This window comes from Triticum urartu, chromosome 1A (genome assembly GCF_056163025.1).
Source record: "Triticum urartu cultivar PI428250 chromosome 1A, HENAU_Tu73, whole genome shotgun sequence".
In the NCBI taxonomy this organism is placed as follows: Eukaryota; Viridiplantae; Streptophyta; class Magnoliopsida; order Poales; family Poaceae; genus Triticum; species Triticum urartu.
This window is the reverse complement of record NC_141873.1, coordinates 566,708,682-566,726,157: the sequence shown is the minus strand read 5'-3', so window position 1 is coordinate 566,726,157 and position 17,476 is coordinate 566,708,682. Positions and strand designations below refer to the sequence as shown.

General features: G+C 46.8%; 3 protein-coding genes across 3 annotated transcripts; 2 read left to right on the top strand and 1 right to left on the bottom strand.

The window, feature by feature from the left end:
• Positions 1–370: 370 nt before the first annotated feature.
• On the top strand, positions 371–1,035 carry LOC147992831 (uncharacterized). The gene is made up of 2 exons (XM_087541510.1): positions 371–564; positions 649–1,035. The coding sequence occupies exons 1-2, from the start codon at positions 379–381 to the stop codon at positions 1,033–1,035; spliced, it is 573 nt and encodes a 190-aa protein (XP_087397636.1). The 5' UTR covers positions 371–378.
• A 362-nt stretch (positions 1,036–1,397) lies between these two features.
• Positions 1,398–2,161, bottom strand: LOC125518673 (uncharacterized). Its single transcript, XM_048683497.2, has 2 exons — positions 1,851–2,161; positions 1,398–1,772 (listed from the first exon to the last, which is right to left on the bottom strand). The coding sequence occupies exons 1-2, from the start codon at positions 2,064–2,066 to the stop codon at positions 1,398–1,400; spliced, it is 591 nt and encodes a 196-aa protein (XP_048539454.2). The 5' UTR covers positions 2,067–2,161.
• Positions 2,162–3,005: 844 nt separating this feature from the next.
• On the top strand, positions 3,006–4,394 carry LOC147992830 (protein ANTAGONIST OF LIKE HETEROCHROMATIN PROTEIN 1-like). Its single transcript, XM_087539150.1, has one exon. It carries the CDS (start codon positions 3,006–3,008, stop codon positions 4,392–4,394), a length of 1,389 nt encoding a protein of 462 aa, XP_087395276.1.
• Positions 4,395–17,476: the final 13,082 nt, after the last annotated feature.

Here is a 17,476-nt window from a genome sequence, read left to right as displayed (position 1 = left end):
GAAAATGTCAACGAAGTAGGGCAGATGGCTACGGATAGCATGCCGGCTCAGGGCCCATATCGCAAGACATTCCAGAAACTTTTGCAACAATTCGTGGCAAAGAAGTTCAGATGCGGTAGAGGCGACGACGTTGTCACTGGAGCATACATGCCGGTAGCGAGGTCAGCCAGACCGAGTGCGGCGCAGTCGTCCAGACCGAGTGCGGCGCAGTCGTCCAGACCGAGCGAGGCGCGTACGAGCCATGAGCAATGGGGGGAGGGTCCGAGTACTAGAACGACATTGCCACGACATGACTCATCTCTGCCACTGCATCGCTCTTCTTCGATGTAGCTTCGTCAGGGGCAGACATCTCAGGGGCATGGCACGGGCTTGGATTCGATGCCTGAGCAGTTTCTTTCCCCTAACCCATATGCGTACACAGGATATGATGCATACACCCAAGGTGAGGGATCTCAGCCGTATCTCTCCACGCGAGGGATCCCCATGCCCGAGGAGACTCGTGTACCAGATTTAAACCAGCACCACGTACAATGGCCAGACAGTATAGGAGAGGGATATGCTCAGGTAGTCATGTTTACATTTCGATGCATTTACAATGATATCATATATTATCCTCTAACAGTTTGTTTAAAATGTTTCTATATGCAGGACACACCTGATGTTAATTGGGGCGATGAGAACACCCAACGCGGCGTCAACACAGGCCTCCAGGGAGCATCACATGATCATGGCGTCAACACAGGCCTCCGGCGAACATCACATGATCTTGGCGACCCGGTTACATCATTAGTTACAGAGTTTTTCGGAGGGGACGTTATTGGCCCATCTTTTATCCCCGCGGAGTCACAACCATACGCCTACAATTACGCTTCAGGTTCGCAACAAGGATTCACGACTCCACCACCTGCGCAGGACTCGCAGACACATGAAGCCGAATTGGAGTACGGCCGCGGTCTTCGTGTGACCCGGCCACCTAATCGCTTGTCGCCTTCCGGTCGTAAGGAAAGGCCAGGTGGTCGTCGTAAAGTAGGGTGATTCATCTATGCACGTGCGCGACCCATTGTACCATTTAATTCAGATGTACTTGCATTATTAGTTTGTACTCTCTTATTGTAAGGCATTATGTTCTATCTTAATTTCATTTTATAGTTGTTGCACGATGTTCGATAATTAGTGGAGGGAAAGAAAATGCCACTACTTTATTCTAAAACTATATATTTTTTCCATCACGACAAGGTACAACTGAAAATAAGATACAACACGACAAGGTACAACTGAAAATAAGATACATCATAGAATTTAAATAAAGCTACATTTAACTACTGAAATGAAGCTACATTAAACTGCAGAAATAAAGATACAAATGATTGTGAAATTTAAAATACTACCATAGGAATCTACTGAGTCCAACGTGGATATTTTCCTTTTCCATCGCCACCTTCTTCTGCTGCCTTGGCCTGACGAGCCCTTTCTTTCTTTCTCTGCCTCTCCGCCTCACGAGTCTCGTTTCGCTGTCGTTCCTGCTCCTCCATGCGACGAGCCTCTTCCCTGTTTTTCTTTCCTAAATTCTGAAAAAACCGGTGTTGCTCCGCATAGTATTCTTTTAACTCTCTCTCTTGCTCTGCTTTCTCCTCAGCTTCCGCCTTCTCGCGTCGCTCTTCCGCATAGAAACTATTCCACGCACGGCGACTTCTTTCACGAATCTCAGTCACTGCCCAAGCCGGCATCTCCGTGTCAATCCAACGATAGTACATGCACAGAGGCGGAGGAGACTACAACGAAAAACCAGAATGTTATTAAAGAATCTATCAAAATACCAACAATATCTATTTGTGATGGTTAAAGCATACAGGAGGCTTGTCGTACTTTGAAATAGCTATGGGTGGATCTTCCTCATAATTGGCGCACATGAAAAACTTCATGCCCAACCAATCTGAAAAATCCGTAACCTCCTTCACCTTGCAAAGATCGCCACACCAACACCGCAGGACTGCCACCCCCGGAGGCAAACTTGCATTCTTCATTTTCCTCGGCCTAATGCTTTGATCCGAGCAAGGCAAACTCATACCGACTGAAAAAATGTGTTACACACTTTGCGCACTGCCGATTTCGAGGATGGCTGGACGAGAGCCTCGGTGTCTCCTTTTATAAGCTCAGACGATAAATGATGGCGAGAAAATTAAGCGGGGATATTTACGATCCCTGTAGTGTCGGCACAACAGTTTCCCGTAGGATTCCCAGTGCCATCGCATCCGCTGAGGCAAAAGAAGCAAAGGCAGGATTGGTTCCCGGGCGAAAGAACCAAAAGCGTGCATATTCCCGCGCGTCGGAGTCACAGCCATCACTGTCGCGCCTCGGAATCAGCGCCGTCTGTGCACTGTCGCGCGTGCAGCAGCACAGGACAGGCCGCCTCGGCAGGTGGCGGCGTGGCCCACCTGCTGGGCCCATGCGCAGCAGGCCTTGTCGGCCGGGTGGCGACAGCGGCAGCGGCGGCCGCCTCACCCGGTGGCGGCCGGGCCCACCTGGCGCGGCCCGTTCCGTCGCGGCACGCTGGCCTGTGCTGCCACCGTTCTGCCACGCGCGGCCGCCTCCTGCAGTGGCGGCGGGGCCAGCCGCCTCATGGTGTGGCGGCAGGTGACACGTGTCGCCTGCCGCGCCTACCGCCACTTGTGAGGGGGTCTCTTTTGTCAATTTCGTCGGTAGGGGGTCTCTTTTGTCAATTCCAGTGGGCAGAGGGTCTCTGTCGACAAAAAATCCATACTCTAGTTAGGCATACCCACATGGAAATGGACTTGCCATGGGCGGACGACCTGCCTCTGCTTGACGTCGACACGGGCTACGAGGGCTCCGCCGCCCTAAACATGGCCGACGTTGACGACCTGTTGAGCGGTTATCTTCAACCGGACGCTGCGTCGTCTTAGTCCGTGCCGATTCCGGTTGAGACGGGTAAGGAGAGGGCGGAGGCTGCGTCGTCGGTGACCATTCCGGTGGAGGCGGGTAATGGGATGGTGGAGGCTGCATGGTATGAATCTGTGCATGTTCCGGCGGTGGCGGGCAACCAGATGGTGAATGATGCTGCGTGGTATGAGTCGGCGCCTGCTCCGGTGGTGGCGGGTGAGGAGGGCACGGTGAACCTGCAGGGGAACAAGAAGAGGGGGGCGGAGTGGATGGAAGAGGGGTCCGAGAGGCAGCCCTGGCCGTGCCCGTGGGGATGGATTGAGACAGTCACCGCCGGGAGCAATGAATACGGCGGGAACCAGGCCGTGTACGCAAATAATCAACTGGTGGCGCCGGCCATGGGGACGGCGGCTGACGGCGGCGGGAGGCGGTCAGGCAAGGAGTGGTGGGACAGCGTGTACAGCTCGGAGGAGAATTTCAGGCTCCATTTCCGCATGTCCCCCTCCACATTCGCCTTTGTGTGCGACGGGGTAGCCGACCTTATCCGCAAGGATGCCGAAGCGTGTCCCGTGACCTTCATCCCCGTGCCGGAGCGCGTCGGCATCTGCCTCTGGCGCCTCGTCAGCGGGGAGCCCATCGCCAAGGTCGCAAAGCGCTTCGGGCCCGCGGGGATCACCTGCCACAAGATCTTTCACGACGTCTGCGCCGCAATCAAGGCCAAATTTGGCGACAAGGAGGTCCTCTGCCCGCCCGCCGCCGCCATGGAGGCTAACGCCGCCAAGTTCCAGGCTATTTCGGGCATCCAGGGAATCATTGGCGCCGTCCACACCACCCGCTTCGCCATCACCGCTCCCAAGCACAACAAAGACGACTACAAGAACCGCCGGGCCACGCCGCGCAACAGCAGCAGGCCGTCGCCCCGGCCGTCCTACAGCATCACCCTGCAGGCGTCTGTGAACGCGGACGGGGCCTTCACCGAGGTTTTCGCCGGCCACCCCGGCGGCAAGTCCGACGAGGAAACCCTCCTCGCGTCTTCGCTGAGCAAGCCCGACCTTACCGGGAAGATCCTTGGCCAGAGGATGCGCCTGGTCGGCGGCGCCGGCTACCCGCTGAGGGACTGGATGATGGTGCCCTACTCCCACCAGCACCTGACGCCGGCGCAGCAGAGCTTCAACGAGGGCGTCGAGAAGGTGCTCGCCGTGGGCGTCGAGACGTTCCGGAGGTTCAAAGCGCGCTGGACCTTACTCCAGAAGCGCATCGAGATCAAGTTGAAAGAAGAAAAGAAAAATGAAGCCGGCGTCGACCCAGCCTTGGTGCTCGAGGTGTGCTGCGCGCTCCACAACATCTGCGAGCGCCTCGGCGACCGGCTGGACCCCGAGCTGCTGCAGGGCGTGGAGCTGAACGATGACGGCGGCATGGTCGCCAATGATAAGCCCTCGCCATCTGCTTCTGACCTGCGCGACACCCTCGCCGCCGACCTCGTTATTACTTATTAGCATGGGAACAGTTTGATTTCCTGGCCGGATCAGCCAAGGAGAAGGAATAAGGGAGTGGAGCGAACAACTATCCATCTCGATGGAGTGAGTCCCATGTTTACACTCGTGCTAAGATTTCCGAAGAATTTGTTCTTGTTTTTAGGTCGATCGGGACACAAGATTGTAGTAGTTTGATGTCGATCGTTTTCATGTTTTGGTGAGAGATTGCATGCATGTACCTGCTAGTCCAGGGTGATCACCATCAATTTTCTTTGGCCGTGTTTCACTTTGTAATCCAGGGCGATCTGATACTTTTGTTCTATGGTTATAGTGCGAAATTTGGATCATGCAATTGCAAGTACGATTATATAACCATTGAGTGTAGTTGAAAAGTTTGATTGTCAATGGATAAGTAAGAAAAGCTTCATATGGGATAGTCTGTCAAATTGATGTACAAACCTGGCCATGCTTGCAGCATGCATGGTGTTGCAGCTTTCATTTTGTCTATGCCTTATACGAGCAGTACTCATATAGTAACCCATTACTACCTACCTACCATCTTCAAGCAAGGCCTTGTATTTGAAAGAAAGTAATTAAAAACAAGGTATAACCTCAGATTTCCAACAGACATAATTTTACAGCCAGGCGCTTCCAAAACGTGTCAACGCCTTAATTAGAGGCTTAACTACTTCCTTGTATAATAGTACTCCATTGATTAGAGTACAACCAAGACCTAGCTCCCCAGAGTATTAATTAAGGATACTATTATATCTTTGTTGATGCCCTTATTTGAGTCCAATGTATATATTTTACGCGTTTCTTTCCTCTTTTTCCCTGGCTGGTAAATAGAGTTTCCTAACATATTTCAATAGAGTTTCCTAACATATTTTTTCTTTCCTTTCCTTTTGAAACCACGCCCATGCATATGCATACAAAATATAAACAACACCTTCAGAAATTATTCACCAGATTACTTTTTTCGACAAAGATTGACCAAATTACTAATTGCTTATATTTGTTTTTCAGGGGAATGCCATACAACACACATTATTAAGGTTTACAACGAGTTGCATCATTCAAAACACCTCTTACAAGATAAAATCAGGGGGACCAGAATCCCCCAAAACAGGAGTAGATGTATCCAACGAGTGTCTTGCAAGTTTATGCGCCACCATATTAATATCCCTCGGACAGTGCTAAAATGAAACTTCGCCAATAAGTCATGCCGCTTGAAAACAATCCACAAGAGCAGCTGAATATGGGCTCCAAAACTTCCATTTCTCCATTACAAGCTTGAACTACTTCGAGCGAGTCAGATTCAAATATAGCCATAGAGCACCCCCAAATTCTTAGCAAGTTCAAGTTCCTTGAGCAGCGCCATTGCTTCTACTGTAGTTGTGTCAAGTACATACTCAAACAGCCAAGATCCTCCATCAATCGCCTGCCCATGATCATTTTTTAGGTCCACCGTTGTTGCTTCCATATCATTTGGAAAGAAAGCCACATCTACATTCATTTTAAGACTTGGAGTGGCTTCTTCCACGATATTTCATGTGTTTGCGCTGCCAGCGATGCCCTCCCGTAGTTTGACATTAGTGGTTGAGTTGTGAAGGATGTGCTTGCAACTGGTGCAACATGTTCTCCTTCTTGCACTTCATGACGCTATCGCCAAATATACCATGGACCAACTACGGTGATCTCCTGAAAACCCATATGGCCAAGCACTAACAACTGAACCAGATCGATCAACACTTGGTGCCTGGTTAAATTCCCTCCTTCATAGCAAAGCATTTTCTATACCTCCCTTGCTCTCCCGCAGGTGAGCACGCGATCACGGATAACTTCTGGCCCTGTCTACATATTGGATATTGAGGAGTTGTATTGATATGCATGTTTTCCAAGACTCGCTAGTAGAAAAAGGCCCATTTGTCCCGGTTCCAGAGGCCCATTTGTCCCGGTTCTGGAACCGGGACTAAAGGGTCGGGACTAAAGCCCAATACCTTTAGTCCCGGTTCGCTTACGAACCGGGACAGGTGGGGCTCCGCGTGGCCGCTGCGGCGAGCCCATGTTATCAACCGGGACCAAAAAGCATCCACGCGTCAGCAGCTCAGGAGCTGGGGTTTTTTTTAAGGGAGGGGGGTTTGGGGGTTTTGGAGGGTTAATTTAGGGGTTTCATATATTGTGTTAGCTAGCTAATAGAGAGAAGTGACCTCTCTTATCTTTGTGCTTGGTCGACGCTACGTACTATACTTATAGAGAGACTCGCGACACGCTAGCTAGTAAGCAAATGAAGGAAACCATTAAGTACACAAGATCGTCATGAACACATACAGAGAGAAGTGATCGACCTCCTCTTTCTCCGAGAGATTGGTCGAACAACAAGTTTTCGTATATCTATCCAACGCTACTAGCTACATATATACAATATAAGATCTCTTACAATCCCTAACATCTGAAGTCAAGTGCCACATGGTATTCTCTGGCTTTATTGATGACGTGGTCAAGAAAGAATCCCGCCAATTCCTCTTGAATTGCTTTTATGCAATCATCTGGTAGGAGTTCATCCCGCATCTGCCAGATCTAAATTGAAGAAGAGGGTCAATACATGTGTATGAATGAAACTCAACATAAATGATGGTAATAAAATAAAATTGTGAATACTTTTGCTTACGCACTTCATATTATTTTTTAGACTAGCCCCGCTTATTAGAGGCCGTCGGGTTGTAGATGAACTCGCAAACGTAGTATCCACAGAAATCATTCCCGGCTTCCTGCCACAAGCACTTTACGAGAAATAGAGGTCAATCAAACTGATAAGCAAGCATGCTAAATGGTATTGATGAAACTATCTAGAATCAATGGGAGATGCGCGGAACTAGTAGTAGTACTTACATTCGGTTGTTTAAATCGCAGCTCGGTCGGCAGTCCCGGAGAAATTACGGTGAACTCTTTCCAAACACTGCGAGACAAAGAAAATAATTACTTGATATCAGGAAATGAACAAAGTTGCCGATATGGTGCGATAATGATCGATTGAACTTACTTCTAGAGCAGTTCAGTCATGTTCACATACTCCTGAGGATCTTTTCGTCTCAAATCTAAGACGCTTACTTCTCCCCGCTCAAGCTTAATCTCTAGGAGAATAAAGTGGAACATGTGCACACATGCATAACTCATCAGTTACATTACTATAACCTTGAGTAATAAGGCACTAGTAGAAAAATGCTCATTTGTCCCGGTTCCAGAGGGCCATTAGTCCCGGTTCTGGAACCGGGACTAAAGGGTCGAGACTAAAGCCCCCCACCCTTTAGTCCCGATTTTGTTACGAACCGGGACTAAAGGCCGTCCACGTGGCCACTGTCTAGAGCTCCACCTTTAGTCCCGCTTGGTGTTACCAACCGGGACTAAAGGAATTTTTATGATTTTTTTTTGAATTTTTTTATTTTTTTCCCAATTTTCAAATTTCTAAATTATTTTACAATTTAATCTCTAATCACCCCTCATCACTGCTCACTTTAACCTATAATCTCTAATCACCCCTCATCATTCCAAATCATCTAACTTCCCGGCCGGTCACCCATCCTCTCACTACTCCAGCCTGAGCACGCTTAACTTCCGGGTTCTACTCGCCCTCGTTTCCAAGTCTGCACTTGTTGTTTTCCTGACAATAGTAAGATGTCAATCCTATTAACCCTCAAGAGTTTAGCTTGAGCATGAAGTCACACGTTTCACTGTTTGAGTTTGAAACTATTATTCTAAAAAACAATAATTATTTAGTAACACTAATATTTATTGAATAAGTAGTTTGACCAGATTTGATCAAAATTCAAAAAAACTGAAATAATTATTTAGTAACACTAATATTCTTGAATAATTTTTAGTAACACTAATACTTCTTGAATAAGTAGTTTGACCAGATTTAACCAAAATTCAAAAAAAACTGAAATTTGAGCATAACTTTTTTCCTTTAGAAATTTTTTTGCAAAAACGGCCTACGGCAGTCAAAATCGGATGCGGATTTTCGTGTTGAACATTTTGATATGTTATACGTTTTTTCCGACATCGTATGCAAAAGTTATAACCGTTTTACTTTTTCATAACACCTTTTTGTAAAACATGTCCAAATTTATGTTTTTTAATTTTCCTAACTAGTAGATGTAGTAATATAACTACATCTCGAAGGATTTATTTTTTGAAGTTTTTATCATTTTCTTTTGTTTTTTTTCAAAACTGAAATGGCGATACACGGGGTGGGGGGGTGGGGTAGAGTTTGAGACACGAACCCCTTTAGTCCCGGTTTGAGACACGAACCGGGACTAAAGGGCATCGCACCCTTTAGTCCCGGTTCGTGTCTCAAACGGGACTAAAGGTCTAATCTTTAATCCCGGTTTGAGACACGAACCGGGATTAAAAGGCATCGCACCCTTTAGTCCCGGTTCGTGTCTCAAACCGGGACTAAAGGTCTCATTTTAACCGGGACTAATGCCTTTAGCCGCTCGAACCGGGACTAATGCTCACATTAGTCCCGGCTCATAATGCAACCGGGACTAATTTGTATATTGAGCTGTGACCAAAGCCCTTTTTTCTACAAGTGAGGGAATCCGAATGTGCACAAGACAGTAACAGTCACTTGAAGTTGTAAGGAAAGAGTATTTTATCTTTGCTTTGATTTTTGAGCAACGATTGTAGCAAGTTGTCCTCGGTTTCTGAGACATTGTGTTTAACAGTAAATTCATGTATGACATTTGGGTTAATGAACCCAGTGTCATAGATTTGTGCTTTTCTCCATTCGACGATCTTCAATCTGCATAATATAGTGAGGATAATTATATATACATGCAATGAAAGAGCTGAGCTATATATAGAGACTTAATTACAGAAAGTAGTACTTACAGATAGTAGCAAGCCACGAGTGATTTGTCGAAGGCCTTTTGATTGTAGAACTGGAAAAACTGATCAAAATCAATAGTTAACAGATCTTGTCCAATGAAGTCGTGGCCATCTTTAATTCTCATCGTCAAAGCATCCTTCCTAGACTCACTGCAGGTTTTCATGTACCATTGATGGAATCTTCGCATCATCGTTGTTAGAGGAGGACTTCCACCTTTGACGAGAGGCTTCCCGTACTGGTATCTGAATTCGTCAACCTCCATTGTATCAAAATGTACATCGTCGCCCAGGTAATCACCAGGATTGGTACCGGGCACCATCCCCAGCAGATTTGCGATGATATTGCTAGACACCTTGAGCGGGGGCACGATTGGTTCTCCTGTTCGCTGAGCTAGGGAATTTTTTCCCACTTCTTCGTTCTGCTAACCTTTTATCACTTGAAGTAGTTCCCGACCGGCGTGCATCTTCCAATGTCTTTTTAAGATAGCGGACATGGTTGTCATCCGGCAAAAGCGGTGGTGGTCGCTTCAGGGCATTGATAATGCGCTTCGCTTTCACCGGATCTATCATCTCCTTTGGAGGTGGAGGTTTCTTTGCAAAAAAGTCCTTCACATAGGCTTCACAGATCTTCGCGTTTTCCTCCACGGTCCTCTCATATGGTAACTTCTCTAGAGGCTTGAGAGATGGATCGTATCTGTATTGCCTCCCACCTCTGGTTGTACTGCTAGACGCCGGAGCGGCAACATCTCTCTTCTGTCGTTTCTTATGAGGCGGAGAGGGAGGCAGAGTGCTCCAATGCGCCGGAGGAGCCGGAGCGGCGGCGTCTGTCTTCCGCCGTTCTGACGAGGCGGAGGAGGAGGTGGACTTCTCGGACGCGCCGGAGGAGGCGAAGGAGGAGGCGTGGTGTCGGCCTCATGCGCCGGAGCAGCCGGAGAAGGAGGCAGAGTGCCCTGATCACTCGCCGGAGGAGGAGGAGGAGGCGGAGTGCCCTGACTCGCCGGAGGAGGAGGAGGAGGCGGAGGCGTCCAGTTCGGAAGCTTGATGTGCTCCTTCCGCCATAGACATGGAGTCTTCGGAGCAAGACCCGGCTGAGTCCCCCCTTCACCTGTAAGGTGGTCAACCTCGAGCTCCTCAAATCCTTCCGTTACTTCATCCACCACAACAGCATAGCCATGTGGAATCGGACAGAAGTGAAAAGTTATGTTGGGTTGAGGAGGTCCAACAGAGCCGACAGCCGCCTTGACTTTGAGGTTCTGCCATTGCGTCATAAGCTAGCAATGTTGAGCCTCCATGATAGCATCCCCGGGGTAGCTAGGAGCCGTGAAGTCAGGCTGCTGAACGAGCTCGGTGGAAGCCACGCTGCTTCTCTGCTGAGATGGTGGGGTAGCTTATGGGGTAGCTCTAGCAGCTCGCTGGCTCTCAACTTGTTCCTCTAGCTTTTGTACTCTTGCATTCAGCTTCTGCATTTCGCTCTGCTCCAGTTTCCTCATCCTCTCCCGGGTTATGTAACCGCCTGCGCCGGGAAACCCAACCATCCACGCAACGGAGCCTGGCATGCCTCATGTTCGTCTAGGGTGCTCAGGATTCCCTAGGGCCTCTATCAGCTCGTCGTTCTCTCTGTCGGGAACGAACGCCCCTTGCTGCGCTGCGACAATACACTTCTGAAGCTTCTTGACGGGTATTGCAAGTTTCTTGTCCATCCAAACACACTTCCCTGTTTCAGGGTCCAAGGTTACCCCAACCCCGAAGAACCAAGTCCTTTAACGGTCTGGCCAGTTCAATGTCTTTGGTTCGACCCCTTTAGCAATCAGGTCATTCTCAGCTTTGTCCCACAACGGCTGGGCTTTGAGGTAGCCACGTAACCCCGTGCGATGGTGATACAGCTTCTTTGCAGCATTGTTCTTGTTTGTCTCTGACATCTTCTTACTTCTCCCAGATGTCTTGTAGGCCACAAATGCGGGCCAGTGATTTCTTATCTTCTCAAATCGGCCGGTGAATTCTGGAGTCTTCCCTTTGTCGACATATGTTGATTTCAACTCATTCCTCCACCTCCTGAATAGATGTGCCATCTTCTTAAGAGCATGAGACATGACTAGTGGCTCTATAACTGGCTTATCCGGGTCCTCCTCTGGCGGTAGGATGAAATTTGCCTTCAGTGAGGTCCAAAGATCATCTTTTTGTCTATCCGTGACATAAGTGAAGGAAATATGCCCGAGAGGCAATAATAAAGTTATTATTTATTTCCATATAATCATGATAAATATTTATTATTCATGCTAGAATTGTATTAACCGGAAACATAATACATGTGTGAATACATAGACAAACAGAGTGTCACTAGTATGCCTCTACTTGACTAGCTCGTTAATCAAAGATGGTTATGTTTCCTAACCATGAACAATGAGTTGTTATTTGATTAACAAGGTCACATCATTAGTTGAATGATCTGATTGACATGACCCATTCCATTAGCTTAGCACACGATCGTTTAGTATGTTGCTATTGCTTTCTTCATGACTTATACATGTTCCTATGACTATGAGATTATGCAACTCCCGTTTGCCGGAGGAACACTTTGGGTGCTACCAAACGTCACAACGTAACTGGGTGATTATAAAGGAGCATTACAGGTGTCTCCGAAGGTAGATGTTGGGTTGGCGTATATCGAGATTAGGATTTGTCACTCCGATTGTCGGAGAGGTATCTCTGGGCCCTCTCGGTAATACACATCACATAAGCCTTGCAAGCATTGCAACTAATGAGTTAGTTGCGAGATGATGTATTACGGAACGAGTAAAGAGACTTGCCGGTAATGAGATTGAACTAGGTATTGGATACCGACGATCGAATCTCAAGCAAGTAACATACCGATGACAAAGGGAACAACGTATGTTGTTATGCGGTCTGACCGATAAAGATCTTCGTAGAATATGTAGGAGCCAATATGGGCATCCAGGTCCCGCTATTGGTTATTGACCGGAGGCGTGTCTCGGTCATGTCTACATTGTTCTCGAACCCGTAGGGTCCGCACGCTTAAGGTTACGATGACAGTTATATTATGAGTTTATGAATTTTGTTGTACCGAAGGTTGTTCGGAGTCCCGGATGTGATCATGGACATGACGAGGAGTCTCAAAATGGTCGAGATGTAAAGATTGATATATTGGAAGCCTATGTTTGGATATCGGATGTGTTCCGGGTGAAATCGGGATTTTACCGGAATACCGGGAGGGTTACCGGAACCCCCCGGGAGCTATATGGGCCATAGTGGGCCATGGTGGAAAAGAGAAGAGGCTGCCCTAGATGGGCTGTGCGCCTCCCCCTTCTCCTAGTCCTATTAGGACTAGGAGAGGTGGCCGGCCCCCTCCTCCTCTTTTCCCCCTCCGCGAATCCTATTCCGACTAGGATTGGGGGGGGGGGGGAATCCTACTCCTAGAGGGAGTAGGACTCTCCTGCGCCCTCCTCCTTGGCCGGCCAGCCTCCCCCCCTCTACTCCTTTATATACGGAGGCAGGGGGCACCTCTAGACACACAAGTTGATCCACGTGATCTATTCCTTAGCCGTGTGCGGTGCCCCCTGCCACCATATACCTCGATAATACTGTAGCGGAGTTTAGGCGAAGCCCTGCTGCTGTAGTACATCAAGATCGTCACCACGCCGTCGTGCTGACGGAACTCTTCCCGACACTTTGCTGGATCGGAGTCCGGGGATCGTCATCGAGCTGAACGTGTGCTCGAACTCGGAGGTGCCGTAGTTTTGGTACTTGATCGGTTGGATCGTGAAGACGTACGACTACTTCCTCTACGTCGTGTCATCGCTTCCGCAGTCGGTCTGCGTTGGGTACGTAGACAACACTCTCCCCCTCGTTGTTATGCATCACATGATCTTGCGTGTGCGTAGGGAAATTTTTTGAAATTACTACGAAACCCAACAGTGGCATCCGAGCCTAGGTTATTTATGTTGATGTTATATGCACGAGTAGAACACAAGTGAGTTGTGGACGATACAAGTCATACTGCCTACCAGCATGTCATACTTTGGTTCGGCGGTATTGTTGGACGAGACGACCCGGACCAACCTTACGCGTACGCTTACGCGAGACCGGTTCCCTCGACGTGCTTTGCACAGAGATGGCTTGCGGGCGACTGTCTCTCCAAATTTAGTTGAACCAAGTATGGCTACGCCTGGTCCTTGCGAAGGTTAAAACGGAGTCTATTTGACAAACTATCATTGTGGTTTTGATGCGTAGGTGAGATTGGTTCTTACTTAAGCCCGTAGCAGCCACGTAAACATGCAACAACAAAGTAGAGGACGTCTAACTTGTTTTTGCAGGGCATGTTGTGATGTGATATGGTCAAGGCATGATGCTGAATTTTATTGTATGAAATGATCATGTTTTGTAACCGAGTTATCGGCAACTGGCAGGAGCCATATGGTTGTCGCTTTATTGTATGCAATGCAATCGCGATGTAATGCTTTACTTTATTACTAAACGGTAGTGATAGTCGTGGAAGCATAAGATTGGCGAGACGACAACGATGCTACGATGGAGATCAAGGTGTCGCGCCGGTGACGATGGTGATCATGACGGTGCTTCGGAGATGGAGATCACAGGCACAAGATGATGATGGCCATATCATATCACTTATATTGATTGCATGTGATGTTTATCTTTTATGCATCTTATCTTGCTTTGATTGACGGTAGCATTATAAGATGATCTCTCACTAAATTATCAAGAAGTGTTCTCCCTGAGTATGCACCGTTGCGAAAGTTCTTCGTGCTGAGACACCACGTGATGATCGGGTGTGATAGGCTCTACGTTCAAATACAACGGGTGCAAAACAGTTGCGCACGCAGAATACTCAGGTTATACTTGACGAGCCAAGCATATACAGATATGGCCTTGGAACACGGAGACCGAAAGGTCGAGCGTGAATCATATAGTAGATATGATCAAATAATGATGTTCACCGATGAAACTACTCCATCTCACGTGATGATCGAACATGGTTTAGTTGATTTGGATCACGTGATCACTTAGAGGATTAGAGGGATGTCTATCTAAGTGGGAGTTCTTAAGTAATATGATTAATTGAACTTAAATTTATCATGAACTTAGTACCTGATAGTATCTTTCTTGTTTATGTTGATTGTAGATAGATGGCTCGTGCTGTTGTTCTATTGAATTTTAATGCGTTCCTTGAGAAAGCAAAGTTGAAAGATGATGGTAGCAATTACACGGACTGGGTCCATAACTTGAGGATTATCCTCATTGCTGCACAGAAGAATTACGTCCTGGAAGCACCGCTGGGTGCCAGGCCTGCTGCTAGAGCAACGCCAGATGTTATGAACGTCTGGCAGAGCAAAGCTGATGACTACTCGATAGTTCAGTGTGCCATGCTTTACGGCTTAGAATCGGGACTTCAACGACGTTTTGAACGTCATGGAGCATATGAGATGTTCCAGGAGTTGAAGTTGATATTTTAAGCAAATGCCCGGATTGAGAGATATGAAGTCTCCAATAAGTTCTATAGCTGCAAGATGGAGGAGAACAGTTCTGTCAGTGAGCATATACTCAAAATGTCTGGGTATAATAATCACTTGATTCAATTGGGAGTTAATCTTCCAGATGATTGCGTCATTGATAGAATTCTCCAATCACTGCCACCAAGCTACAAGAGCTTCGTGATGAACTATAATATGCAAGGGATGAACAAGACTATTCCCGAGCTCTTCGCGATGCTGAAAGCTGCGGAGGTAGAAATCAAGAAAGAGCATCAAGTGTTGATGGTCAACAAGACCACTAGTTTCAAGAAAAAGGGCAAAGGAAAGAAGAAGGGGAACTTCAAGAAGAACAGCAAGCCAGTTGCTGCTCAAGAGAAGAAACCCAACTCTGGACCTAAGCCTGAAACTGAGTGCTTCTACTGCAAGCAGACTGGTCACTGGAAGCGGAACTGCCCCAAGTATTTGGCGGATAAGAAGGATGGCAAAGTGAACAAAGGTATATGTGATATACATGTTATTGATGTGTACCTTACTAATGCTCGCAGTAGCACCTGGGTATTTGATACTGGTTCTGTTGCTAATATTTGCAACTCGAAACAGGGGCTACGGATTAAGTGAAGATTGGCTAAGGACGAGGTGACGATGCGCGTGGGAAACGGTTCCAAAGTCGATGTGATCGCGGTCGGCACGCTACCTCTACATCTACCTTCGGGATTAATATTAGACCTAAATAATTGTTATTTGGTGCCAGCGTTGAGCATGAACATTATATCTGGATCTTGTTTAATGCGAGACGGTTATTCATTTAAATCAGAGAATAATGGTTGTTCTATTTATATGAGTAATATCTTTTATGGTCATGCACCCTTGAAGAGTGGTCTATTCTTATTGAATCTCGATAGTAGTAATACACATATTCATAATGTTGAAGCCAAAAGATGCAGAGTTGATAATGAAAGTGCAACTTATTTGTGGCACTGTCGTTTAGGTCATATCGGTATAAAGCGCATGAAGAAACTCCATACTGATGGACTTTTGGAACCACTTGATTATGAATCACTTGGTACTTGCGAACCGTGCCTCATGGGCAAGATGACTAAAACACCGTTCTCCGGTACTATGGAGAGAGCAACAGATTTGTTGGAAATCATACATACCGATGTATGTGGTCCGATGAATATTGAGGCTCGTGGCGGATATCGTTATTTTCTCACCTTCACAGATGATTTAAGCAGATATGGGTATATCTACTTAATGAAACATAAGTCTGAAACATTTGAAAAGTTCAAAGAATTTCAGAGTGAAGTTGAAAATCATCGTAACAAGAAAATAAAGTTTCTACGATCTGATCGTGGAGGAGAATATTTGAGTTACGAGTTTGGTGTACATTTGAAAAACTGTGGAATAGTTTCGCAACTCACGCCACCCGGAACACCACAGCGTAATGGTGTGTCCGAACGTCGTAATCGTACTTTACTGGATATGGTGCGATCTATGATGTCTCTTACTGATTTACCGCTATCGTTTTGGGGTTATGCTCCAGAGACGGCCGCATTCACCTTAAATAGGGCACCATCAAAATCCGTTGAGACGACGCCTTATGAACTGTGGTTTGGCAAGAAACCAAAGTTGTCGTTTCTTAAAGTTTGGGGCTGCGATGCTTATGTGAAAAAGCTTCAACCTGATAAGCTCGAACCCAAATCGGAGAAATGTGTCTTCATAGGATATCCAAAGGAAACTATTGGATACACCTTCTATCACAAATCCGAAGGCAAGACTTTTGTTGCTAAATTCGGAAACTTTCTTGAGAAGGAGTTTCTCTCGAAAGAAGTGAGTGGGAGGAAAGTAGAACTTGACGAGGTAACTGTACCTACTCCCTTGTTGGAAAGTAGTACATCACAGAAAATTGTTTCTGCGACACCTACACCAATAAGTGAGGAAGTTAATGATAATGATCATGAAACTTCAGAACAAGATACTACTGAACCTCGTAGATCAACCAGAGTAAGATCCGCACCAGAGTGGTACGGTAATCCAGTTCTGGAAGTCATGCTACTAGATCATGATGAACCTACGAACTATGAAGAAGCGATGGTGAGCCCAGATTCCGCAAAGTGGCTTGAAGCCATGAAATCTGAGATGGGATCCATGTATGAGAACAAAGTATGAACTTTGGTTGACTTACCCGATGATCGGCAAGCAATTGAGAATAAATGGATCTTCAAGAAGAAGACTGACGCTGATGGTAATGTTACTGTCTACAAAGCTCGACTTGTCGCGAAAGGTTTTCGACAAGTTCAAGGGATTGACTACGATGAGACCTTCTCACCCGTAGCGATGCTTAAGTCTGTCCGAATCATGTTAGCGATTGCCGCATTTTATGATTATGAAATTTGGTAGATGGATGTCAAAACTGCATTCCTGAATGGATTTCTGGAAGAAGAGTTGTATATGATGCAACCGGAAGGTTTTGTCGATCCAAAGGGAGCTAGCAAAGTGTGCAAGCTCCAGCGATCCATTTATGGACTGGTGCAAGCCTCTCGGAGTTGGAATAAACGTTTTGATAGTGTGATCAAAGCATTTGGTTTTATACAGACTTTCGGAGAAGCCTGTATTTACAAGAAAGTGAGTGGGAGCTCTGTAGCATTTCAGTTATTATATGTGGATGACATATTGCTAATTGGAAATGATATAGAATTTCTGGAT

What these genes read in the sequence shown, in the direction of transcription:
- LOC147992831 (XM_087541510.1), top strand. Translation starts at nt 379, where the DNA reads ATGCCTGAGCAGTTTCTTTCCCCTAACCCATATGCGTACACAGGATAT. An exon ending in TAGGAGAGGGATATGCTCAG is followed by an intron (nt 565 to 648) that starts GTAGTCATGTTT and finishes TTCTATATGCAG; the next exon opens with GACACACCTGATGTTAATTG.
- LOC125518673 (XM_048683497.2), bottom strand. Translation starts at nt 2,066, where the DNA reads ATGAGTTTGCCTTGCTCGGATCAAAGCATTAGGCCGAGGAAAATGAAG. An exon ending in CAAAGTACGACAAGCCTCCT is followed by an intron (nt 1,773 to 1,850) that starts GTATGCTTTAAC and finishes TTTTCGTTGTAG; the next exon opens with TCTCCTCCGCCTCTGTGCAT.
- LOC147992830 (XM_087539150.1), top strand. Translation starts at nt 3,006, where the DNA reads ATGGTGGAGGCTGCATGGTATGAATCTGTGCATGTTCCGGCGGTGGCG.